Source organism: Mesoplodon densirostris, chromosome 15, assembly GCF_025265405.1.
Source record: "Mesoplodon densirostris isolate mMesDen1 chromosome 15, mMesDen1 primary haplotype, whole genome shotgun sequence".
Lineage (NCBI taxonomy): Eukaryota > Metazoa > Chordata > Mammalia > Artiodactyla > Ziphiidae > Mesoplodon > Mesoplodon densirostris.
In genome coordinates, this window is record NC_082675.1 from 7305471 (window position 1) to 7331626 (window position 26156).

Below are 26156 nucleotides of genomic sequence, written 5' to 3' on the forward strand. Positions count from 1 at the left end.
ACACTTTGAGATAATACAATTGAGAGTTAAATCTGCCGGTGTGTTAATTTCAAGTTTTCACAAAGAGATCCTCACATCTACCCAATTTCCTATTTGATGAAACTTATCAGTTAACCCTGACAGCCCTTCTATTTACAAAATCTTTTCACGTTAGGAAGGCCCTAGAGCCAAAATAAAATAATTAATTTCAAATTTCAAATCTGAAGACAGTTAATCAGTTCAAAGTTAACAGAAATTAATTTTCAAGAAAAAGTGAACTGCCTAGAATGAAACTATATAGGAAAAAAATTAAGACATTATGAAGTAGACAGTACTCTTTTGGGCCAGTTTCTATAGACAATTTGCTGTCTTTTGCAATATTTTGAGACACTGTGGTGCCTCAGTTTCCTCATCTGTAAAGGAGAATTATAACAGTACCCTCCCTGGGGATCTACTGTGACAAATAACACATGCAAAGCCCCATGTCTAGTACATGGTAAGTACTGAGTAAATGACAGCTACTGTTAGCCATCATTCCGGGCCACCAGAATTATTATTAAATAAATAATCTATAAAGATACTGTAAACCAAAATGGTTTTTTAAAAAAGCATAAACTAGAATACAATTAAAAAAGAGAGAACAGTTCCTTAAAAAGTTAAACATAGAATTACCATATGACTCAGCAATTCCTCTCCTGGGTATATACCCAAAGGAACTGAAAGCAGGAAGTTAACAGATATTTGTACATTCATGTTCAATGCAGCATTATTCACAGTAGCCCCAAAGTGGAAACAACCCAAGTGTCCATCAAGAGATAAATAAACAAAACTGTGGTAGAGCCATACAGTGGAATATTATTCAGTCAGAGACAGGAAGGAAGTTCTATACATCCTACAACATGGATGAACATTATACTAAGTAAAAAAAGCTAGACACAAAAGGACAAATATTTTATGGTTCCACTTTATATGAAATTTATGAAATAGGAAAATTCATAGAGATAAAAAGTAGATTAGAGGTTACAAGAGGCTGAGGGGAGAGAGGAATGGGGAGTTATTGCTTAACAGGTGCAAAGTTTCTGCTTGAAGGGATGAAAAGTAGATACTGGTGATGGTGATGGTTGTACTGCACTGTGAATGGAGTCAATACCACTGAATTGTAAATAGAAAAATGGTTAAAATGGCAAATTTTACATTGTATGTACTTTACCATGATTTAAACAATCAATAATGCAGTATACCCAAAACCATTGAATTATACACTTCAAATAGATGAAATGTATGGTATGTGAATTATATTACATTAAAGCTGCTTTAAAAAAGAGAGACAGAAAGAGGAAAAACCAGTATACCTGAAGTCTCTGAAGGCTAGTGCAGAAGGTTTTAAGGAGGAACTGATCTATGTCAAATGCACTGATGAGTCAAGTAATAATGTTCAACATGGCTTAACATCTTTACCTGTAAGCTAGCAACAGTTTTAAATTGTTTCAAGGTTTCTTCCCATTCATCCTTCTTCTGCAGATTGTCTGTAATTAAATTTTTAAAAGTTATAGCATACATCCAAATTCTGATATTATCAGAATTTTTAAAAGCTAAAATTTTAATTTGCTTTGGTTTTCTCATCTCAAGTCTTCAGTAGTTCTTTTCAGATTCCGATAGAAGACAATTTAAGTACAAAAAGAAACCTAATTACTCTTTCTGAAGGTAGAAAAGAGAAGTTTGTTGGTTACAAGACAAATGGCAATTTTTCTGAAATAAATTCCAGATTTTTTTTTCCCCAAGAGAATTACTTTGTTAATTCTTTTAAATTCAAGGTTAAATGGGTTTTTTCCCAATCATAACCAAGTGATAAGTGAGCAATGTGAGTAAAAAGTGCAAGGCACCAAAGAAATCTAGTCCAGCATTAAACAGTCACTGAAGCATATGCACAAATGATGAGTTGATCTTACATGCTTCTGCTCTTACACTACTAATCAAAAGAATAAGGCAAGAAAGCCTTTTCACGAAGAAAAGTGTGTGAGATCAAAAAAGACAATCAGAGGCAGGAAAACGGTGGGTCAGGATGGGAGATGTCACTGATGGCCTCTTCTGAAGAGGATCAGCTTTAGAACTAAACCAAGAGGAGCGAACAGAGATGGAAATTACCTTTCTGAATGTCACACAGTACTTTAAGAATGTCTACTGATGTCTTCGCTACAGACAGTCTCCAGGCCTTGTCCTAAAAAGAAAAATGCAAAATGAAGTCCCTTTCTTGTATTTGCCATTGTATATGCAGTGCATTTATAGACAAATAAATAAAAAGCACAGAATCAGATTAAACAATAGATATGGCTTAAGAGTTGAGAGGTCTGTATTACAGGGAGTTGGGCAGCCAAAGAATGGATCATAATTGAATAATATATAAGCTAAACATGAAAAATACCCATATGGACTCTTGGATATATGATTTAGAAATACTATAGAATATGCAAATCTCCCAAATCACCTTTCAGATACACTATAATAAACAGGCATTTGGGTTTTGTTTTTTTAACAGCTTTTACTTATTATTTGAGAAAAAAATCTGGAAAGGATCTCTGGAAAAGTTAAAGAGAACTGAACTTGTTTAGTATAGAAATCAGAAGTCTAAGAAAGAATCATCCTCAAGACTAAAAAAAAAAAAATCTTTTCTTTTTAAAGATAAGAAAAACCAAAGAGGGAAAAGCTTTTTTTTTTTTTTTTTTGCGGTATGCGGGCCTCTCACTGTTGTGGCCTCCCCCGTTGCGGAGCACAGGCTCCGGACGCGCAGGCTCCGAACGCGCAGGCTCAGCGGCCATGGCTCACGGGCCCAGCCGCTCCGCGGCATATGGGATCCTCCCAGACCGGGGCACGAACCCGTATCCCCTGCATCGGCAGGCGGACTCTCAACCACTTGCGCCACCAGGGAGGCCCGGGAAAAGCTTTAATTGAAAGACATGGTATGTGTAAAATGCTTAGCAAAGGCCGGGTCCGAACAAAGTATTCAAACATTTTGACTACGGGCTGCAGTTGAAGCTGGTGGTTGAGAATACAGACAGTGTGAAATGAGACTCTGCCACTTTCCAAATACCCTTGGGAAAGCCACTAATTTAAAAATTTTAGTTTTCTAAACTCAATCAAAAGGAGCTAACAATAGGGTCTCCTTCACAACTTCGTTCACAGTTTTATTGTGAGGAAGAAATGGACAATCTATTTGAAGTATTTAACCTAATGCCTAGTGGACAGTAAGAGGATAATAAATTTTAGGTGTTTAAAAAAAAAATCATTTCCCTAAAGGTAAAAAATGATTGAAGTGCACCACTGAGAGAGGCTGGGAGGTAAGTATCTTCAAAGGTTTAAAAAACTCAACTACCCTGGATAAACTAGGTTTTCGGTCCCTTATCTCTCTACCGTGAATTGGCTCTCTGGAAACCGTTTCTAAGTTTCAACGTCCTGTTCTCAGATTAGATTTACCTTGGTTCTGTGGCTGACGTTACTTGAGAGTAATGACTATGTCCCATACAATGCAAAACACTGTTTATACTTCAAGGCATTATGGAAAATTCTTTATGTATAACAGATACTTCAGTTAATCCTTTTGATCTGCAGATCCCAGATTATTCAGTGTGGGCTCAAAGCCACTGCTCCAAAGCAGCTGTATTTGTTTGTTTGTTTTTCTATATGGTAAATTTTCTATATAGTAAATGGGAATTTTAATATTAGGCCATTCTAGCAGTGAGAAGAACAAATACTCATATTTGTAAGTCTGTCTTTTCTATCCTGTTGATAAATATCCATAAAAATTGGATTTATCTACATTTTATTTAGTGAAAATCTCACCTCATTAGAATTATCTGGTTCTTCCTGTAATGCCAGTCGTGCCCATATGATTACTCTTCCTGCAGTTTTCTGAGCTTCAGCAGGAGGCAAAGACCTCAACAGAAGGACACAGTCTTCACCCTGTAAACAGAGTTTGAAAGGGAGAAAAAACAGCTGCTACCTGCAAAGGATGATTTGGATTTACCTCTTACTTTTCTATTTAAAGATGAAAAGACATCATTTTGAAAAAGACATTATGGTTCCATGGTTTAAAAATCTGAGAATTCTGTTTTGGATGACAGCAAACAGAAAAAGTAAATTAAAATACTACCCTTTGTATTTTGTAATTCTTAGGTATGCCTGTAGTTTTAGAATTATATAAAAATAAAGACAGGGCTTCCCTGGTGGCGCAGTGGTTGAGAGTCTGCCTGCTAATGCAGGGGACACCGGTTCGAGCCCTGGTCTGGGAGGATCCCATATGCCGCGGAGCAATTAGGCCCGTGAGCCATGGCCGCTGAGCCTGTGCGTCCGGAGCCTGTGCTCCGCAACGGAGAAGCAACTATAGTGAGAGGCCCGCGCACGGCGATGAAGAGTGGCCCCCGCTTGCCACAGCTAGAGAAAGCCCTCGCACAGAAACGAAGACCCAACACAGCAAAAATAAAATAAATTAATTAATAAAACTCCTAAAAAAAACAAACAAACAAAAAAAATAAAGACAGTTAAAAACACAAAAAGAAAACCCACCTCCTATTCTGGAAACAAAGGGTCCTACACATATGTAAAACATGAGTCTGAGTTTTGTTAACTACCAAAGACTATGAAAGCTCATTAGGTATTCACAAAATACTTAAAACAAAACAAAACTATATATATAGGCCAATCTAACGTCTAATGTTGGTATAACTTTATTTTGTGCTTATCTATTTGGATAATTTGATAGTTAAATCTTTAAAAACTCAAAACAAACCAACCATATAAAAGTACGATATAAAACTTTCACACCTTTTCTCTATCAATCAGGTCAATAATCCTTAGACTGTAGATTTCGTCTTCAGGCAACATATATGCTTCGGCCACCTTTAAAGCATCTTCTAAAGAAGATGGGACATCTTGTTTGAGAATGTATCTTACCACCCTCTGAAATAGAGACAATATACATTTCTTTGTTATGAAATCTCACAGAGAGCCCAGAAATCATTTGTTCATATAATTAAAACAATGCAGCAAACTCTAAACTGTATGAAAAATTAAAACATGATTTGCATTCTGAATTTAATGACAGTCCTTTCACCCTTCTTTTTTTCCCCTTAGCTTTACTGAGGTTTAATTGACAAATAAAAATTACATATATTTAAGGAGTACAACATGATGGTATAATATATTCCTTCAGCTTCTTAATTTACTGTCTGTTGTCTTTACTACTCTAACAACCAATCAAACACTCTCTTAACATTCTATCTAACAAAAGGGAAGCGGCAAAGAACCTAGCTCTATTAATCTTAAAGAATATAAAATCTGGTTAAATTTCCCATGTTGCTCTGGAAGTGGAGCAAAGGTGTTAAAAGATTCAATTATTGTACTTACCATTATTTCCTTGCTTAAGAGATTCACCTCCCTTATTCCATAGCCTCGTAAAAGTTTTTTCATCTCCATTAGTTTGTAACTTTCCTGTAATAACTTGACTCTAAAAGTAAATTTATTGATATTAACATAGACTGTCTTTTTTTTTTATGAAATACTAAGGGACACAGTAAAGGACAGAAAAACATATATGAATTTCAACTCAAAACGTGAAGTTTATCCAACACCAAAAAAGCTGTTTGGTACACTGTAATCTTACTTGGGATGGTCCATCTCTAAGTGCTGTTTCACCAGCTGCTCCACAGCTGCACTCCAGGGGACCACTGCTGCATACATTATCTTGAGCACAGCATCAAATATGAGCTATAAAGACACACACACCGACAGTGAATAGCTCTCGGATTTACTTTTCATGCAAATTAATTATGCAGCCTAATCTACAGCAGGGATCTTGCATCTACTGGATGGAAGCTTGAGAATATTTCATCTTCTGACTGCAAAAGCATATATGTCTTCCAAAATTCACACATAAAGGGCAATTTTATTGTTTAGAAAAATTCAGAGGAGTGTTTGCTCTGCTGAAAGTTAAATCATATAGCTCTATTAACTTTCTATAGACTCTGTGTTTAAAAATATTCTCCATGATTTTATTCACATTTTATAATGGTGACTAATAACAGTGCGAAGTCAAAATAAAGGCATGTGATAAACATATTTTAAAATGTCTCTATGTTTGTAAGACCATAGAAATGCCTGAAAATATATGCATCTAACTGTCCATGTGGGTTTTTCTGGGGGTGAGAAGAAGACTTTCACTTTTTATTTTCATAAGAAAAAAGGATTGAGTGGTTTTTATTTTCTTTTTATTCTTTTTTCCTATTACACAAATTCTCCCTAACAAATACATGTTGCTTTTGTGACCAGAAGAAAAGTTTTAAGAAAGGATGCAATGCTCAAAAGGAAAATCTATATGATCACTATTTACTTACATCTGTGTCAGATAAACATCCTATTACTGCTATAGCTTTTGCTTCCCATGCTGTATCAAAGAGTGAGGTGAACTTTGAGCTACATCTCTTCAATAAATCCTAAAATGGGATAAACATTTTTTTAAATTTAAAACTCTCACTAAAACACTCCCACAACACATATATAAACATAGATAAATAGCTTTTATAGATGCGTAAAAAACCAAAAACTTCTACTTAGCCATGAATGCTGAACAATGGTCAACAAGTGCAAAACTGCCAAAACCTTGGCCTTCAGTGTTACACGGTACAGAAAACTTTGTTCATGCTCCTACCATTTCACAACAACCATTTGGAGAAGGTCCTAACATTATCTCATTGTGCTCAAGGCGACCAGTCAGTAGCAGAGTTAACCCACATTCTTAACCAATACAATATGCTGCGTCCATCCTAATGGTAAAGCATGACATTCCATAAAGAGTTAAACATTTAATACAATGATGCACTGCACAGATCCAGAAAAAAAGACTAGAGCTAAAGAAGAAGTTACCTCTATGTACAGAAGGAGAAGTTCCTCCTCCTGTAAGTCATGTTCCCTCACGTAAACTCTTATAAACTTCTCGAAGACGGAAGGAATAAGCTCGGGGGCCAGCACTTTATCAAACATTCGGAATACAATGGTGGTTGTATCCTCCTGGATGTTGAAATAAAGACGGCATAAATGCAAGCTCTAGCTGTGTTGGCTATGATAAAATAGTAATAATTCTGATAAATCTAGACTTCTACCTTCTCAAAATCAGAGAGGGCCAATTTGCAGTTGTATTTCCTATGCAGTGTGATTAACTCTCGTAGGTTATTTACCAAAGCCCTTAACTGACAAACTTCCTCCGTGTTTTGATGATCCTTATAAAACAAAAGTGTTGAAGTTGTTAAGGATATGAAATAAAAGTGTGAGAGGGAAATACAAATAAGAGGAAACTGCAACTTATGCCTTTAAATTTTGCAGACGTTTAAGCAAAATTAACTAGTACAAATTAACAGATCAGAATCCAACAGAAATCTAAAAGAAATTTTCTTTCTTAAAAAAATAGAAAAAACTATTAATATTAGTGTAATATTTTTTCAGAACCCCAATATACTTAGGTACACAAACATCATTTAGATAATCCTCAATGTTCCATCCATATAGATCATGACCAGATACAAAGTGATGACATTTCCTAAAGTTACATACGAGGACCAGAATTTTCAATTGCTAAAAGGCAATTAGGGAAAAGACAAAGTAGTGTTTTATAGCAAGAGGAAAAGCTCTTCTGTGGAAAAACATATAAAATGATCAATATACATTGTACATTATAACATGTATTGATTATATAACATCAATATACTGCTTGAAACTTACAGAAAAAATTCCCATCTTATTCTTAACAGCACATAATCAGTAAGTATAATTAATAAAAAGAATCTGCTATATCAGAAAGTAGGAGGAAATTTATTATTTATTTTTGGGCTCCAGAAACTTAAGGAATAAATGTAATTTCATAATGTATGTATGATGTTATTACAAAAGGTCATACCTTCTGGTCCTTAAGTACTTTAAACTTCAGACTTGAGGTTATACTGAGGTGTCTCAACATGTTAGTTTATAAACTAAATTATGGTACCCCAACAAACTTTTTTAAAATATAAGAATGTATTTTTTCAATATAATGAATGCTTTCTAGCTTTTAGAAATCTGAAGGGAAAAATAAATGAACTTAAGAAATTTAGAAGCCAAATAATAAATTCAGTTCATTAACCTCAAATTAACATCATATGTAACATCAATATTCCTGATCTTAGTTCTCTTTCTAGCATTGCTATTTTATTTAGTCAGTCAGAAAGTCCCAGATTTTTTTTCAATTTGATCTTTTAAAAAATTCTTTGGTACTTAAGCCATTATGACTATTGGAATGCCTAAGAAATGCAATCAAAACTAGAAGTAGTTTACTACTTTAAATAAAAGAAGTAAACCTGATTGATACAGCCTTTGAAAACTAATCCTAATATGTCATTAAGTTTTACCCTTTTAAAGGACTGTGAAATGTTACTAATGCATAAAATCCCAATTAGACTACTTAGGAGTATGTTTATATATTGTTTCCCTTTTGCTTGGCTCAATAGAGAAAAACAGTGCATTAAGACAGGTTCAGGGCTCCCCTGGTGGCGCAGTGGTTGAGAGTCCGCCTGCCGATGCAGGGGACACAGGTTCATGCCCCAGTCCGGGAAGATCCCACATGCTGCGAAGCGGCTGGGCCCGTGAGCCATGGCCGCTGAGCCTGCGCGTCGGGAGCCTGTGCTCCGCAACGGGAGAGGCCACAACAGTGAGAGGCCCGCGCACCGCAAAAAAAAAAAAAAAAGACAGGTTCAAGTTGTAACAGAAACATAAGAAAGAAAAAACCTAATTTTCCTTTTTGTGGATTTTAAAAGTACACAACAAAAGAACATACAAAAATAATATTTAAGAAGTGAATATGTGTCTAAATACACATAGACAAACCCTTCAATATAAATTAAATTTTTTATTACTAAAAATTTGTTTTTCATATCGTACCAAGGAACTCCAATGCCAAGAGGACGCCAATCGTAACTCATCTGGTTCTTCTGCTGTAAAATATACCTCTGCCAGTTGAAGCCCATTTTCTGGCCAGTTTGCCTTTAAAAAAATATTAGAGACCATTAAAAATAATGTTTTACGCCATGGGGAGTACTGGAAATGCCTTTTCAGTGCTAATTATACTGGTATTACCTTATCAGTTAGTTCAAGGTTCCTGGCTGCTTGTTCCAACCATTTTGCAAGAACTTTCTGAAAGAGATATATCATAAAAAGTACTGATACGAATAAATAATCACTGAAATAATTTAAAACCTCCATCGTAGTCTTTCAAGAGACACTAAAATGAACTAACTGGTGTTAGCACGACTTAATCTTCGACGATATAATGTAAAAAATAGAATCATCAAGAGTGAGAACACTGAAGGCAACTTACCTGTCCTTCAGGTACAGTCCTTCTCACAAATGGGATCACATCATTTTTAAGCCACGGACAAAGCTTTTGCAAAGAGACTGGTGTAGAAATTGAGTTGAGCAAGTTCTCAAGCATTTTCACATCAAATCTGCTTTCAAAGTTTGCCTAAATCATACAGAGTGAGAAACTAAGATTTATCCAACAAATTTAAACCGATAGCCTCCCAAGAGGGAAAGACTTATTAGAAAGTCATTTCAAGAAATATTTTACTGTGTTTCCCTGGTGGTGCAGTGGTTAAGAATCCACCTGCCAATGCAGGAGACAGGGGTTCGAGCCCTGCTCCGGGAAGATCCCACATGCCGCGGAGCAACTAAGCCCGTGGGCCACAACTACTGAGCCTGCACTCTAAAGCCCACGAGTTACAACTACTGAGCCCATGCACCGCATCTACTGAAGCCCATGCGCTCCAGAGCCCGTGCTCCGCAACAAGAGAAGCCCGCTCACCACGACGAAGAGTAGCCCCGGCTCGCCGCAACTAGAGAAAGCCTGTGCGCAGTGACGAAGACCCAACATAGACAAAAATAATAAATAAATAAAAATAAAATAATTTTATTAAAAAAAAATTTTATTGATGTAACGACCCTTAAAGGTGATTTACTCTGTGCAAATGATTCAAGTTGGTAGCCACAAATTCCGTGAAACCTCATGGCAGCGAGTACTAGTTAATAAATTAGAGGCAGAGGAACAGGCAGAGATGGCATTCTAAGGAAAACTTAACTGGAGGTGACAGTACAAACCCTAACAAGCATGTGTCTTTAATAGCATCACACCCAGATACTAAGCTTTGGACCTAATATTCTATATCAACATTAAGGAGATTCGGAGCAGCAATTATAATGGGCAATCCTTTCCGACAACCTGAGCTGCAACAGGACTACCCTCTCCACCATTCCTACATAAGAAAGCCCATCAATAAACTGCTTAATAAAATGTTACCTCTTGACCTAAGGTTAGGAGCTAACTAGACTCTGAATGATGAGATAACGTAAGTTTATATTTTATGTATAATATTTCCTCTGAGTTGATATCATCAGAGGATAGTCTTCTCTGGGACAGGTCATATTTTATCAAACCATCTGAAAACACCCCATTGCCCAGTCACTCCTGCCACCCTATTAGTTTCCAACACTGATTCAATCACCTCTAACAGAAGCTATAAAGCCATTAAGAAAAAAATGCAAAACAAATTACCCGATGTCTCAGCCAAAGGTACTGTGCACAAACAAGGTTTCCTTCTCTTAGCTGTAAAAAAATATCCTTAAGGTCATCTTCATTATTCAGAAATTCAATCCAAGAACTACCCCTGCAAAGTCAAAGAGAGGAAAGAAGTTAGTAGTCAAAAAATATATATTGGGCCTCCCTGGTGGCGCAAGTGGTTGAGAGTCCGCCTGCCGATGCAGGGGATACGGGTTCGTGCCCCGGTCTGGGAGGATCCCATATGCCGCGGAGCGGCTGGGCCCGTGAGCCATGGCCGCTGAGCCTGCGCGTCCGGAGCCTGCGCGTCCGGAGCCTGTGCTCCGCAACGGGGGAGGCCACAACAGTGAGAGGCCCGCGTACCGCAAAAAAAAAAAAAATATATATATATATATATATACATATATATTAAGGTTATATGTTACAAGTAGATATCATTATGCATTTTTTTTTTTTTTTTTTGCGGTACGCGGGCCTCTCACTGTTGTGGCCTCCCCCGTTGCGGAGCACAGGCTCCGGACGCGCAGGCTCAGCGGCCATAGCTCACGGGCCCAGCCGATCCATGGCATGTGGGATCTTCCTGGACAGGGGCACGAACCCGTGCCCCCCGCATCAGCAGGCGGACTCCCAACCACTGCGCCACCAGGGAAGCCCCATTATGCATTTTAATTAGGTTTTTTTTTCTTCAGAGTTAAAAAAAAGAATCAAAGATTATACAGTGAAAAGTAAGTTTCCTTCTTATCCCAGACCTATAGAACTCCTGTATCTCCCCCAGAAGTTATAGCTCTCCTTGTAGGTCCTTCCTGAGATAATCATTACATATACAAGCAACCATTTTTAACTTTAAAATGAATGAGAGTTTTTTATGTATACTATTTGTACTTAAAAAAATTCATCTTACATTATTTTGGCAGCTTGTACCAAATGAGCACATATAGATGTTATTCTTTTTTAAGGACTACATATTATTCCATGGCATGGATTTACTATAATTTAACTAGACAACCACTTGAACACCAGGGTTACTTCCAGTCTTTTGCTGTAACCAACAAAGCTATAGTGACTACCCAGTCCTAATTAAAGCTCAGAAATAGATGATGAATACTTCCTTAAAATGATAAAAAGACAAAACCCTATTAGCCTGTATCATGTTTAAATGATAAAACAAAACAAGCATTTTCACTAATATCAGGAACAAGAGAAAGATGCCTATTTACCACCATTATTTAATAATGTTCTACATGGGACTTCCCTGGCGGTCCAGTGGTTAAGACTTCACCTTCCAATGCATGGCGTGTGGGTTCGATCCCTGGTCTGGGAGCTAAGATCCCACATGCCTCATGGCCAAAAAACCAAAACATAAAACAGAAGCAATATTGTAACAAATTCAATAAAGACTTAAAAAAAAAAGGTTCACATCAAAAAAAACAAAACAGGGCCTCCCTGGTGGCGCAGTGGTTAAGAGTCCGCCTGCCGATGCAGGGGATACGGGTTCGTGCCCCGGTCTGGGAGGATCCCATATGCCGCGGAGCGGCTGGGCCCGTGAGCCATGGCCGCTGGGCCTGCGCATCCGGAGCCTGTGCTCCGCAACGGGAGAGGCCACAACAGTGAGAGGCCCGCATACCGCAAAAAGAAAAAACAAAACAAAACAAAACAAAACAAAACAAAAACGTTCTACAAGTACCAGTCAATGAAGTTAGGCAAGGGAAAAAAAAGAGGAAAAAAATGAAGCAAAATTATAATTATTTGCATATATAACTATATACTTGGAAAAAACAAGTCCAACTGAAATATTACTAAAAGTGAAAAAGGAATTCAATAAGGTAGCTGGTTTAAAAGTAATTTTAAAAAATCAATAGCTTCTATATCCTTTTGAAAATACAATGGAGAAAAGTCCCATTTATAAAAGTAGCAAGAAAGACAAAATAACAAAAAAAATGTAAAAAATCTATATGAAGACAACTGAGTAGATACCACTCAGGAACATAAAAAAAAGGATAGAATGTGTAGGAAGACACATACTGCCCTTAAATATTGATATGAAGACTTGATATTGTAAAGATACTGATTCTCTCCAAATTGATTTTAGGTTCAGCACATTCCCAGTAAAAATAAATAATAAAAGATCCAATAAAAATAAGATTTTTAAAAAACTGGATAAGCTGATTCTGACTCCAAGTGTCATACAGAAAAGAGTAGCTGCCCAAATTCTGAAAAATAAGAAAAGTATAGTAGGACTAGTTTACCAGTTAATAGGACACTTTAAAGCTACATTAATTAAAACTATTTGATACTGGTGAATGAATAGAGAGATGAGATCAAGTGAATACAATTATATTGCAGAAACTTAAATACACGTGAGAATTTTAGCATGTGATTAAGGTAACATTTCAATAAGCAGTGAAAAGATAGAATGTTTAATGATAGGATCGGGATAACTGAAGAGCTATAAGGAGAAAAAATAAAGCTTCCTTCATTGTTAGTTTATCATGATAAATAAATTTGTCTTAGCTTTAAGGTAACTAGATCTCATATTTGTCAATAACATATTCTTGGTGCACATGTTAGTATATCTAACAGGATTAATTTCCAGAAGTAGATTGTTAAGGCAAAAGGTATGTTTATTTAAATCTGCCTTCCAAATGTATCAATTCCATTGGATGATGTAGGAAGTGCCTAAATCTTAGCAGGAAAGATAACATTTTCCATCATTGAACCCCCCAGAAACACAAATTCACTCAAAGCAATGCTATTATATCTTTTATAACATTCCAAACTTCAATCTAATTCATAATCCAGAATTCAAAATGGGGAATGCACATACCTGAATTTTTCAGGTCCAAATGCTCCATAAAAAGTAGTCAACTTTGCATGAGCCCTTAGTACCTAAAAAGAAATAACTTGACAGTCTGAATGTTGTGTGCAATAATATTAAAATAAAAACACCAAAAGTTGGGCATTCTGTTTCAGAAGTCTTGTACATATTCTCATTTTGTCCCATATTACAAGTCAATTCCCATAAATATGACTGCCTTTACTTAGCACAAAACAAAAAAACTTGAAATAACGGAAATATTTCCAATCACACTCAATGCAATAAACCTGCAAAGAAGAGGAAGGTATTTGTACATTAATTGTAGGTGTTTTTCAAAATCAATTAGTTTTCCCAGTGATTTATAAATATGCCCTTATGGTAAAACCTAGCTGGATTATACTAAACATTTACTTTGAGACAAGAGTTAAAAAATATATAGATGGTCCCTGACATGCAACAGTTCAACTTAAGATTTTTCGACTTTATGATGGTGGAAAGGCAAAACGCATTCAGTAGAAACCATACTTAGAATTTCGATCTTTTCCTGGGTTAGCAATAATATACAGGACGATTCTCCCTTGTGATGCTGCAGCAAGGAGCCGCAGCTCCCAGTCAGCTACATAATCACAAACAACCGATATACTTATAACCATTTTGTTTTTTCACTTTCAGTACAGTATTCAATACATTACATGAGCTATTTGACAGTCTGTTATAAAACAGGCTTTGAGTCAGATGACTTTGCCCAACTCTAGGCTAATATAAGTGCTCTGAGCACATTTAAAGTAGGTGAGGCCAAGCTATCATGTTCAGTAGGTTAGGTGTATTAAGTGCATTTTTTTTTGAAAAACATTTTTATACAGCAGGTTCTTATTAGTTATCTAGTTTATACATATTAGCGTATGCATGTCAATCCCAGTCTCCCAATTCATCCCACCACCACACCCCCCAACCTTGAGTGAACTTTTGACTTGCGGTATTTTCAACTTAACAATGGGTTGGTCAGGACGTAACCCATCATAAGCTGAGGAAGATCTGTATATACATGTGTATGCACATATATTTTTGGCACCATCATAGCTATCATCAGTTTACAATTATTTGAAATAGCAGGCACTATGCAAAATGATTTATAGGAAATATTTCATTTGACCTCAAAATAACCCATAAGTACTAGTATTATTCCCATTTTGCAATAAGGAAAAAATGTATTAAAATAACTTGCTCTTAAAAAAATACAGACCTATCTTGAATTCATAAGTATACTGTAACAGTATATTCACTCCCAAATTAACCTATAAACCCAATGTAATTACCTCTTTTAAGCCATCAGAATAGATAGGAACAGCTTTATGTTCTTTCTTCAAAAGCTAAGATGAATAAGAAACACGGTTAGAATATCGGCTATACTAGGTTTTTCATGAAAGAAGATGGATTTCCTGTGAATTAAAGGAAAAAATCATCTTTAAAAAATTAAATTGCACTCAACTCTGAGATGAACAATGAACAATAAAGAAGTTACATATCTTAAAAATAATGCATTTTATAAAAACAGCTCACATTTTGCCCATCTGTTACACCTTGATTTTAAGGAATATAACTAGCAATGGTATTCATTTACAGGTGAGTGAGGGGAACAACCTATAGCAAAAATGGCATCGTTTGGAAGAGCAAAAGAAATGCACTTTAAAAAAGATCTATGGGAAAAATCATTCAGTTTTTTGCAAAATACTTCTTTTGCATAAGACAAACGAACATGCACAAAGGTCAGAAACACTTACCCTGGTTTTGGCATAATTTAGCATTTCCTGGGTTGTTCCATAGGTTATCCATTGAGCCTCCAAGCAGTAATTCACCACAAATTCATCATCCTGTTTCATAAATGCCAGACATGGTAAGGCAACGTAATGTTGATCAATCCATCGATCTGAATATTCTAGTATATGACAAGGAAAACATACCTGGATTTTATGCAGATTTTCCTTAGCTTCATCTACAAGTTTTTGCCATTCGGTCTGCTCACTGGTGTCCTGAGAACTCAAAGCCAGTTTCTCCAATGTATCATTTGATTTTACTTTGTAAACAAGCTGTAATATAAACATGCCACATCAAGAAACTTGAAGCAAAATAATGCCTGTGGATGACATCTTACACTGTATGCTAAAACAAAAATGTGAATATTCATGTGGTTCAAGAATAAGCATTAAAGAAGGTAACACTTAGATAACTGAAAGGTAACCCAGATTACAAAGTGTTATGGAAAGCATTTCTACTGAGTCCTCACTAAATGTGACCAGCAGTGTACTAAGAGCTTTATGTGAATTATCTCAGTTAACTCTCATAAAAACCTAAGTAAGCATTTGCACCTCCTCATAACCCTATGGGGTAAATACTAAGATCCCTATTTTACAATCAAGAAAACTGAAGCTCAAGAGAGGGTAAGTAATGTGTCTGAAATTTTGCTGTTCAGAAGTGAATGGAGGGCTTCCCTGGTGGCGCAGTGGTTAAGAATCCGCCTGCCAATGCAGGGGACATGGATTTGATCCCTGGCCGGGGAAGATCCCACACGTTACAGAGCAACGAAGCCCGTGCACCACAACTACTGAGCCTGCGCTCTACAGCCCATGAGCCACAACTACTGAGCCTGCGTGCCACAACTACTGAGCCCGCGTGCCACAACTACTGAAGCCCACGCACCTAGAGCCCCTGCTCCGCAACAAGCCACCGCAATGAGAAGCCCACGCACCACAACGAAGAGTAGCCCCCGCTCACTGCAACTAGAGAAAGCCCGTGCGCAGCAACAAAGACCCAATGCAGTCAAAAATAAAAATAAATTAATTAATTAAAAAAGAAAACAGGAAATTAATACTGATATATTTTTTTAAAAAGTGAACGGAGCTGGTTTTTAGAAGAATACCATAAAATTATATTTCACGTCTACTTTTCTAAGTTTATCAAAGGTTCTTTTTTCTAAATTTTATTTAATTAAGTTATTTATTTATGGCTGCGTTGGGTTTTCGTTGCTGCACACAGGCTTTCTCTAGTTGCAGCGAACGGGGGCTACTCTTCATTGCGGTGCGAATGCTTCTCATTGCGGTGGCTTCTGTTGCAGAGCACGGGCTCTAGGCTTCAGTAGGTGTGGCGCACAGGCTTTGTTGCTCCGCGGCATGTGGGATCTTCCCGGACCAGGGATTGAACCTGTGTCCCCTGCATTGGCAGGAAAATTCGTGGGTTTTTTTGTACCTTTATTAGCCACTGAAGATGTCTTCCACTAGACTTTAAGCTGAGAGAAAGAGGGGGGTGCTCCCACAGTCTCTATACTTAGCAAGGTTCTCACTACTTCTTTGCTAAGTGAGTTGCTAAATTGATACAGTTTAACTCAGGTTAGTGAGGCATACCATTTTATTTGATTGATTGATTGATTGATTGATTGATTGATTGATTGCGGTACGCGGGCCTCTCACTATTGTGGCCTCTCCCGTTGCGGAGCACAGGCTCCGGACGTGCAGACTCAGCGGCCATGGCTCACGGGCCCAGCCGCTCCGCAGCATGTGGGATCTTCCCGGACCGGGGCACGAACCCATGTCCCCTGCATCGGCAGGCAGACTCTCAACCACTGCGCCACCAGGGAAGCCCTATTTATTTATTTTTTAAACGTATTTATTGGAGTATAATTGCTCCACGATGGTGTGTTAGTTTCTGCTTTATAACATAGTGAACCAGCCATACATATACATATATCCCCATATCTCCTCCCTCCCACCCTCCCTCCCACCCTCCCTTATCTCACCCCTCCAGGTGGTCACAAAGCACCGAGGTGATCTCCCTGAGGCACGCGGATTCTTAACCACTGTGCCACCAGGGAATACCCAGTCTATCAGAGGTTCTTTAGCAGCTAGAAACAGCTTGAGTTAGACACAGTCAAAATTTCAGGTTCCTTTTTTATAAACAAAATACCAACTTTAACATGGGCTCTCTGGCTCCGAAAGCTAAAAGTGATACGAAAGAGCAGTTTCTCCAGTGCTGTGTCTCCACCCCCTGAAAACATCTTTCACTGGTTTTTGGCTTCATTTGCTCTTTTTAAAATGTTGTTATTATGAAACTTTCAGATGTTCAAAAAGGTAATAATATAATAAATACTCATGTACTTATCACCTAAATTAAAAAATTTTAATAATATAGTTTATGTTAATATTTATAATAAATAAACCTATTATACAGTATATTATATAATACAAATTTATAATAAATAATATATTTATATTTAATAATATAATAATTTATATTATATTTAATATAAATATAATTTATAATATTTATATTATAGTTTAATATTACTTTCTCTTCTTCCAAATAAATCATCCTCCTTCCCTGAACCAGAAGTATCCATTATTCTGACTTTGGTGCTTATTATCCCATTAATTTATATACTGCTTTACTCATACACATTTCTAAACAATATACAAAATTGTTTTCCATGTTTTAAAATGCTACTTTCTTTAAACTTTTTATTTTATATTGGAGTATAGTTGATTAACAATGTTGTGTTATCTTCAGGTGTATAGCAAAGTGATTCAGTTATACATATACAGGTACCTATTCTCTTTCAAATTCTTTTCCCATTTAGGTTGTTACATAATATAAAATGCTACATTTTTAAAACACCAAACACATGGGTACCCACCACCCACTTAGCAAATGTTAGTTCTTCACTACCATCAGGCTTCATCCTTCATTACTTCCCAGGACTTTTCAAGGGATATCAGTGAATTCCTAATCACCAAATCCAACAGACAACTTTCAGTTTTTATACCTGATTTTATTGGTAGTATTTGCAACTGCTGATCACTCCCCACTAAACTGTTTGTTTGTTTTTTGGTCACACCTCATGCCTTGTGGGATCTTAGTTCCCCAACCAGGGATCGAACCCGTGCCCTCGGCAGTGAAAGCAAGGAGTCCTAACCACTGGACTGCCAGGGAAGTCCCCCTTGGCTTCTTTAATCGTACATTTGTGTGGTTTTCTTCCCAAATATGTTTATAGCCCTTCTTCCTCTATCCCCTGTGTGCTGGTGCCCCTGTAGCTCATCCTCAGATCTCTTCTTACTCCACACATTCTCCTTGAGTGGTCTGAGCCATTCCTCCGGTGTTACCTATGTCTAGATTCAGCTCAGATCACTCTCCAACTTCCTATCAGACAGCCTCATTTTATAAGATCCCTTACATGCAATTTTTATAAGGCAGAACTCTTCATATTTTACTCCTAACCTGTTCTTCCACACATATTCCTCACTTTAAGTAATGCCATCACATTCCAACTACAGTAAGTCCCCTACATACGAATCTTCAAGTTGCAAACTTTCCAAGATGCAAATGTGTATTCACATGTCCAATCACGTAAGTTAGTTCACGTGTCTGGCGTACATTGTCACATGCGTGCATCCTCTACAAGTGGTTGTGCTTTTGTGTACTTTACTGTACAGTACTGTATAGTGTAGAGTAGTACAGTATCTTTATTTCAAGCCCAGGATGTCCAGAAGCAAGCGTAAAAGCAGCAGTGATGTACCTGGTACTGCTAAGAAGCACCAGCTATTGTACTGTACTACTGTATTTTTCAAGGTACGCTACTGTAAGATTAGAAATGTTTTATTTCTTGTGTGTGTTTGTTTTTTATGTATTATTTGTGTGAAAAGTATTATAAACCTATTACAGTAGAGTACTATGTAGCCGATTGTGTTAGTTGGGTACCTAGGCTAACTTTGTTGGACTTCTGAACGAACTGGATGTATGAATGTGCTCTTGGAATGGAACTCGTTTATATGTAAGGGACTTGTAGTGCGCTGAGCCAGAGTCCTGCTAGTCTGCTCCTGACATTTGTACCCCCCACTATGTTTGATCACTGAGCCCCACTGCTTCTACCTCCTATACACCTCTCTCATCAGACCTTCCCTCCTGTGTGTCTCCACTTCACTGCATTGGGTCAGTTTTTCAACTGGTCTTTGCATCTCTAGATTTACCCCTTTCCAAACAATTTCCCATGTTTACAAAATGACAACCTAATCAAGACATTCTCCAGCTTAAAAATCTCAGTAGCTCCCCATCACCTGCAGAATAAGATCTAAATCCTTTGCCGTGCACAAAGCCCTCCAGGCTCTGACCCTCTCCTTCTCCATCATCTCCTTTCCTTTCTATGCACATATAACCTACACCCTAGTCCTATCTAATTACTAGGAGTTCCTAGAAGCACTATAAGCCTCCCTCACTTTCTTCATGTGTCTTAACACCTAGAATTCCCTTCCTCTCCCAGGACTATCTGGAACATTTGCAAGATCTGACATACAATCACCTCCTCCACGAAGTCTTCCCACCCTACTTTAAGGGTCAATATCTCCTTTGAATCCCTTCTCTATTTTGGTCGTATCTTAATTATAGGCCTGATCACACTAAATTCCCATTATGTCTTACATATTTGTCTCCACAGCCTCTAGCACATGAAGTAATGCTTTCAATGAATGAATGAATACATGAATAATTACCTCAACATCTAGTCCAAACTGAATGGCAAAGCTCTCGGCTTCAGCAAATCTGTGTTTGTGAAGTAACCGACTCAATCTGATAAATTGAAAGAAATTTCAGTAAAATTTTTATTAATCAGGGAATTCAAGCTTTTCATCAAGGAGTAAGGCTTAGAAGAACACAAGAGGGCTTCCCTGGTGGTGCAGTGGTCAAGAATCCACCTGCCAATGCAGGGGACACAGGTTCGAGCCCTGGTCCAGGAAGATCCCACATACCACGGAGCAACTAAGCCCGTGTGCCACAACTACTGAGCCTGCGCTCTAGAGCCCGTGCTCCACAACAAGAGAAGCCACTGCAGTGAGAAGCCCGCACACCTCAATGAAGAGTAGCCCCTGCTCTCTGCAACTAGAGAAAGCCCGCGCACAGCAACAAACACCCAGTGCAGCCAAAAATAGATAAATAAAATAAATTATAAAAAAAACAAAACACAAGTAGTTACCTGTTTTCTGGCAAAGCTTCTGTAAGACATCTGAGTACTAAAACAGAGACTGAGTCTTCAGACAGTCTGAGAAAAGTTTTAATATTGACACTTGTCATTTAACATCAGTAAGTAAATTTTAACTGTTATTATTTAACGACTTATCTGATAAACAAAACAGGACTTACTTTGGATCATTTTTGCAAATTCCTTCCAGAAGGTATATGGTATCCTACAATAGCAAAAACATGTTTAAGATTGAAATATAGAATTAATTCACTTTATAGTTACTAGAGTAACAACTGGTTTAGGCAGAAATTATCCATCAATGGATTCTAAAATTACTGGGAAAAACTGGTGAGGAAAAGGATATTCCCATAGTCTCAAAATAACACCACAGAAATTACTTACTAATTATACAGGGGAAAATGTGCCTTTACAATGGAGAAATCTGGCAGAACTGCTTTAACCAAGTGATCAAATTTAACAGCACTAGTAAGAGGACAAGTGGACATGAGTCCTTTAATGTGATGCAGTTAGGACACAGTATCACTTATGCAGGATGCTTGCCAAAAATCTTAGCACGAATCTAATCATGACGAGACACAGATCCAAATAGAGGGACATTCTACCCCACAACCGGCTAGGACTCGAAAAATGTCAATGTCCGAAAAGACAAAAACAGACTAGGGAAGTTTTAGAGATTAAAGTAGACTACCATGTGACCATGACAACAAAATTCAATTCGTGATGTTTGATTGAATCCTGGGTCAGGAACAAAAAAAAGTTCTCAAGTAATTGGCACAATTGGTAAAATTTGAATTTGGATGGCATATTTCATAATAGTATTGCATTAATGTTAAATTTTGTGGGCCTAATTCTTAGGAGATACCCGCTGAAATTAGGAGAGGTCATGATGTCTGCAAGTAATTTCCAAATGGTTTGGAAAAATACAATGTGTGTATATAAAAAGAGATAAAACAGGGGCTTCCCTGGTGGCGCAGTGGTTGAGAATCTGCCTACAAATGCAGGGGACACGGGTTCAAGCCCTGGTCCAGGAAGATCCCACATGCTGCAGAGCAACTAAGCCTGTGCGCCACAACTACTGAGCCTGCGCTCTAGAGCCCGTGCGCCACAACTACTGAAGCCCACGTGCCTAGAGCCCGAGCTCTGCAACAAGAGAAGCCACCGCAAGGAGAAGCCCGTGCACCGCAGCAAGGAGTAGCCCCCGCACACCGCAAATGGAGAAAGCCCACCCGCAGCAATGAAGACCCAATGCAGCCGAAAATTAAAAAAAAAAAAAAAAAAAAAAAAAAAAAAAAATCCGCCTGTCAATGCAGGGGACAGGGGATCGACCCCTGGTCTGGAAAGATCCTACATGCCACGAAGCAACTTAGCCCATGCACCACAACTATTGAGCCTGTGCTCTAGAGCCCACGAGCCACAACTACTGAAGCCCGTGTGACCTAGAGCCCACTCTGCAACTACTGAAGCCTGCGTGCTCTAGGGCCTGTGTGCTGCAACTACTGAGCCTGAGTGCTACAACTACCGAAGCCCACGTGTCTAGAGCCCATGCTCTGCAACAAGAGAAGCCACCGCAACGAGAAGCCCGCGCACCACAACGAAGAGTAGCCCCCGCTCGCCACAACTAGAGAAAGCCCGTGCGCAGCAATGAAGACCCAAAGCGGCCAAAAAAAAAGCAAGCAATAACCTCCCCCAAATTAAAAATCATCTGTATTTCCTGTGGAGAGACAAGAAAATTGAATGTGCAATTGACTGATGTTTTATTTTTTTATTTTTTTTTTGCGGTATGCGGGCCTCTCACTGTTGTGGCCTCCTGTCGCGGAGCACAGGCTCCGGACGCGCAGGCTCAGCGGCCATGGCTCACGGGCCCAGCCGCTCCGCAGCATGTGGGATCTTTCCTGACTGGGACACGAACCCGTGTCCCCTGAATCGGTTTGTGGACTCTCAACCACTGTGCCACCAGGGAAGCCCCTGATGTTTTATTTGATTAATTTCCTTCTTTTTAAATGAAGACTGATCTCCTGTAAATATATTTGAGGACTTCTGATAACAATAAATATGGTTTACCTGAGATCTATCCAGGTATTGCACTAGGTTCCATTCATGCTTAGCTTAGTTATTCTTATTTTTTTTCAATTATAAAAAAATATATTAGTTCAAAATACACATCAACTTACTGTGCTAATTCCTGTTTGGACCAGAGAAGAAACACTAGATACTTCCAAAGAATATAGTATTTCCATCATAGGTAATGAATAGACCATGAGGTTTCTCATCTAAGAAAAATAGGACAGCAATTAATGTCTTAGGTCAATATAAACCTATGAGCACAAGACAGCACTTCACAATCCAGGGCATAGATTAAAACACTTGATACGAAGTTAAGTGCAAAAAATAAGTAAATCTGTTACTGTATTATTTAAATATTACATAGAAAATTATGTTCTATCCTACCTTTTTTAAATCTGTTAAATGAAAATCCACGTACCTGGAGTCCATTCTACAATTTGTTTTTAAGGCAAATGTAATTCCTCAGTACCAGAACTCCATAAGTACCACTATAATAAACATTTTCTTATAGACATTTTTATTCCTGAAATGCTCCAATTAAAATGTGGAGCTGAGATTTATACCTTTTTTTTTAATGAGAAAAAAGAGCTTTGCAGGGTTATTTCTGATCTGTCAAGTACCTGTGTGAACTAAGAGCTAATATGCTGTGAGTACTACTTAACAACTAGTACTTTTATGTTAATGCTATTTCTAACACATAATAGGGACGAATGTGATATAAATTTTCCAATACCTTCTTATTAGTAGTAGTTGTCAGAGCCACTAACTTGAGATTTGTAATCCCTTGCCTGAAAGAGAAAAGAAGGTTTAAGTGAATCAAAGAAGCCAACTGCTAGACATAAGCTAAGTCAAAGTGATATCCTTGTATAAAAGTTAAAATTAATTCACACAGAAGATACTGAACTTGACTTCTGAATGTTTATGGCCCAGACTCACACTCTTTCTAACACATTCACTTGGAGGTTTTTGTGTTGCCTATTTGTTCTCAATGAATTTGGCTAACAATGAAATGGTCTTTACCCTGTCAGTCTGTTCACAGTGTTATCTGGAATGTAACACATAAGAAATGATCTGAACAGAACCAGGCAAGAAACCTGGTTCTAACAGAAGGGAGATCAATATGAGAGTCATAATGTACCACGTGACTGATGAAGGCGAATCTGCTTCTGTGGTGAGAAGAAAGTCTTCTATGTGAAGGGAGGGCCAGTTCCATATGGGAGTTAGGGTGTAAATATCCCATAAGCTCAGCACGTTCTGCAAAAGAGACATTTCATTGATACGTCCTCTTAACGACTAAAAATTTACATTTTGGAATCTATCTTTTGATATGTAACTGAAATAAAGCACATTACACAAGGTAGTAATCTACCCTGGCTAAAGTCCTTGTCTTTGTTAAGTTCGACAAAATTTCTGTTGTTAAACATAACACCAAGTGAAAATACTTAAGGGGAAGTATCAGAAACATACATTGGTATCAAGAACAAAAAGTAGATTGTCTATCAGCTGGAACTTCTTTGCACCTACAAAAGAGAAAACAAAGTGTGTAAGGACTATGTTTCTGGGTTACATATAGCCATATTTAAAATAGTAAACTAACGTATTTATGGAAAGGCAGAACTACACTTAAAAAAGAAGTTCCCATTCCCATTTATTCCCATTTCTCTACTTTTATGGAGGATCACCAAAACATAAAACCTCCCAAAATGAAGAGTAACAACTGCAACATGCTAAGAAGCCAAATACATGGACAATCATCAGACTGAGCTGGCTTGTTTCCAAGGTTTGGTAAAATGGCTCATATGCCAGACTCAGTGTACTGACATGAAAACGACAACTCACAAGTACCAAAAGTAGTTTCATTAACTGATTTTACCTTCAATAATCTCTGCATCAATAACACTCTTAACGGTCATCCCTTTCCTAGAAGAATCTGGTTCCCATTTTGAGAATGCACAATCACCAGTTCCCTATAGAAGTGAAAATAGTATGTCAGTTACAAACTTGGGTCTAGATCTGAACTCTCCTCCAAGTAGAAACATCTAAGTTGTACATGTGACTAATTTCAAAATATACTTATATATTCAAGCCCAGCTAGCTCTTACCATCTAGTTCCTCTCTTAGTTTGTTTTCAACAGAACAGAATGGAAAAAACAGCAAACTCCTGCTGTACACTGTTAACCACATGAACATTTAATAAGGAGGAGGCATATTCAGGCAACTCACTCTAGAGATATCAGGTAAGCTTCAAGACCTCCTCCAGCATTACAAGATATAGATAACCTTTGACGAAGTATTTTCATTAAAATAACTACTAATATTTGAAAATGATTCGTAAGTATTCATTTCAAATTATTTGAAACCCTGATGAAATACTGAACTAGATACACAAAACGGGGAAAAGTGACTGCTTCTTAATATATTATATAAATTTGGCAAGTAAAAATGTTGTAAATGCTGTAATAATGTAATTCAATATAGAATTTTTGCCTACTCCTTGAATATAATATTAGATGTTTTGTTTGCTGCTGTTGTTTTTGCCTACACTCATAATTGAAAGACATGCTAAATGTCAGGTAGAGATTAGTGAAAATAAAGATGCAATATTTTTTCCAACACAGAGACTTAGTTTTACTTGTTGAGTTAATTTTATGACCTTCATTTTATAATTTCCCTGTTTCTGTTATACACTACAAATTAATACGTAACTTTACCAAAACTATGTTTTAATGAAGAAACATTTCAGAAAAAAGCCCAAAATTTTATTAAAAAAAAGGAATTACCCCAATTATCACAGGGATTTCGCTTGCTAAATCACCAGCCACAAGATTGAGACAACCAAGGGTATGACAATTTTCAGTAGAAATAAAACTGGATTTGATTTGTCCTTGTAACTGCAAGATTTAAAAAATAAGAATGTTATATATATGCTCCATAGTCCAAATTCCTTGGAAAGACTGATAAAAAGTCAGTTTAAATCAATAGCTATAAATGTATTTTTTTAAATAGGAATGTTATTAAAATGTTTTCTCATGTTAATTCCCAAAATATCAACCATTAGACAATTATGCAGAAACACTTTCCTAAACTGACATTAAATCTAAGTTTCAAGAAGACAATGTGGTTTTGTCTTCTTACCTTTTTTGCCGTATGGAAGTCTACCTTTTCAATAGCTGCATGAAAAAGAGAAAGTAGGCTAAATTTACACTATAACCTATAAAATACATATGAATCTCCCCTTTTGTGTCAAGGTTAAATTATATACAATCTAGTGAGAGGAACACTGGTCAGAAATTCATAAGGTGCTGGTGACTTTTCAGTTTTGCCCTTGACCAATGAAATAAACTGTGATGACATGTCGTACTCAGGGCACCAGCGAGGCTGCCTTATGGTCCCTACAGTGTCTCTCCACACCTTCCCTTAAAAGGTTCTTCCTAAGATGCTCTTCTCCCTGCTCCAACTCTCCTATTCAAGCTCTGAAGTCCTACCTGTGAAGTCTTCATCACTTGGCACTCCCTTTTGGAAGAGCTGTTTCACTTGTCTGGCTCCTTCATTAAACTATAGAGAACCTTGTATCTTAAATCTCATTGTATCCCCAGAACTTGGCACATTCTTAGCACAGAGTAGATCTTTAAAAAATATTTGTTGAATAC

General features: G+C 37.4%; 1 protein-coding gene across 3 annotated transcripts in view; it reads right to left on the reverse strand.

Annotated features, from left to right (window-relative positions):
* The window catches only part of KNTC1 (kinetochore associated 1), an 86785-nt gene that overhangs the window by 49146 nt on the left and 11483 nt on the right, over positions 1 to 26156 (reverse strand). For all 3 annotated transcript variants that reach the window (XR_009534482.1, XM_060118250.1, XM_060118252.1), the window contains exons 7-33: positions 25642 to 25676; positions 25287 to 25397; positions 24380 to 24473; positions 23974 to 24026; positions 23645 to 23760; positions 23240 to 23294; positions 22614 to 22712; positions 20601 to 20644; positions 20434 to 20499; positions 19955 to 20030; positions 15383 to 15508; positions 15203 to 15292; positions 14738 to 14791; positions 13431 to 13492; positions 10604 to 10715; positions 9374 to 9517; positions 9133 to 9189; positions 8938 to 9039; positions 7131 to 7247; positions 6895 to 7038; positions 6366 to 6464; positions 5636 to 5739; positions 5380 to 5479; positions 4798 to 4932; positions 3817 to 3936; positions 2125 to 2197; positions 1438 to 1505 (exon numbers count right to left, since the gene is read on the reverse strand). Coding sequence is in view for 2 of the 3 variants with exons in the window: in XM_060118250.1 (XP_059974233.1) it covers positions 1438 to 1505; positions 2125 to 2197; positions 3817 to 3936; positions 4798 to 4932; positions 5380 to 5479; positions 5636 to 5739; positions 6366 to 6464; positions 6895 to 7038; positions 7131 to 7247; positions 8938 to 9039; positions 9133 to 9189; positions 9374 to 9517; positions 10604 to 10715; positions 13431 to 13492; positions 14738 to 14791; positions 15203 to 15292; positions 15383 to 15508; positions 19955 to 20030; positions 20434 to 20499; positions 20601 to 20644; positions 22614 to 22712; positions 23240 to 23294; positions 23645 to 23760; positions 23974 to 24026; positions 24380 to 24473; positions 25287 to 25397; positions 25642 to 25676 (2456 nt within the window). In the remaining variant the exon portion in view is untranslated. The remainder of the gene's footprint in view (positions 1 to 1437; positions 1506 to 2124; positions 2198 to 3816; positions 3937 to 4797; positions 4933 to 5379; positions 5480 to 5635; positions 5740 to 6365; positions 6465 to 6894; positions 7039 to 7130; positions 7248 to 8937; positions 9040 to 9132; positions 9190 to 9373; positions 9518 to 10603; positions 10716 to 13430; positions 13493 to 14737; positions 14792 to 15202; positions 15293 to 15382; positions 15509 to 19954; positions 20031 to 20433; positions 20500 to 20600; positions 20645 to 22613; positions 22713 to 23239; positions 23295 to 23644; positions 23761 to 23973; positions 24027 to 24379; positions 24474 to 25286; positions 25398 to 25641; positions 25677 to 26156) is intronic.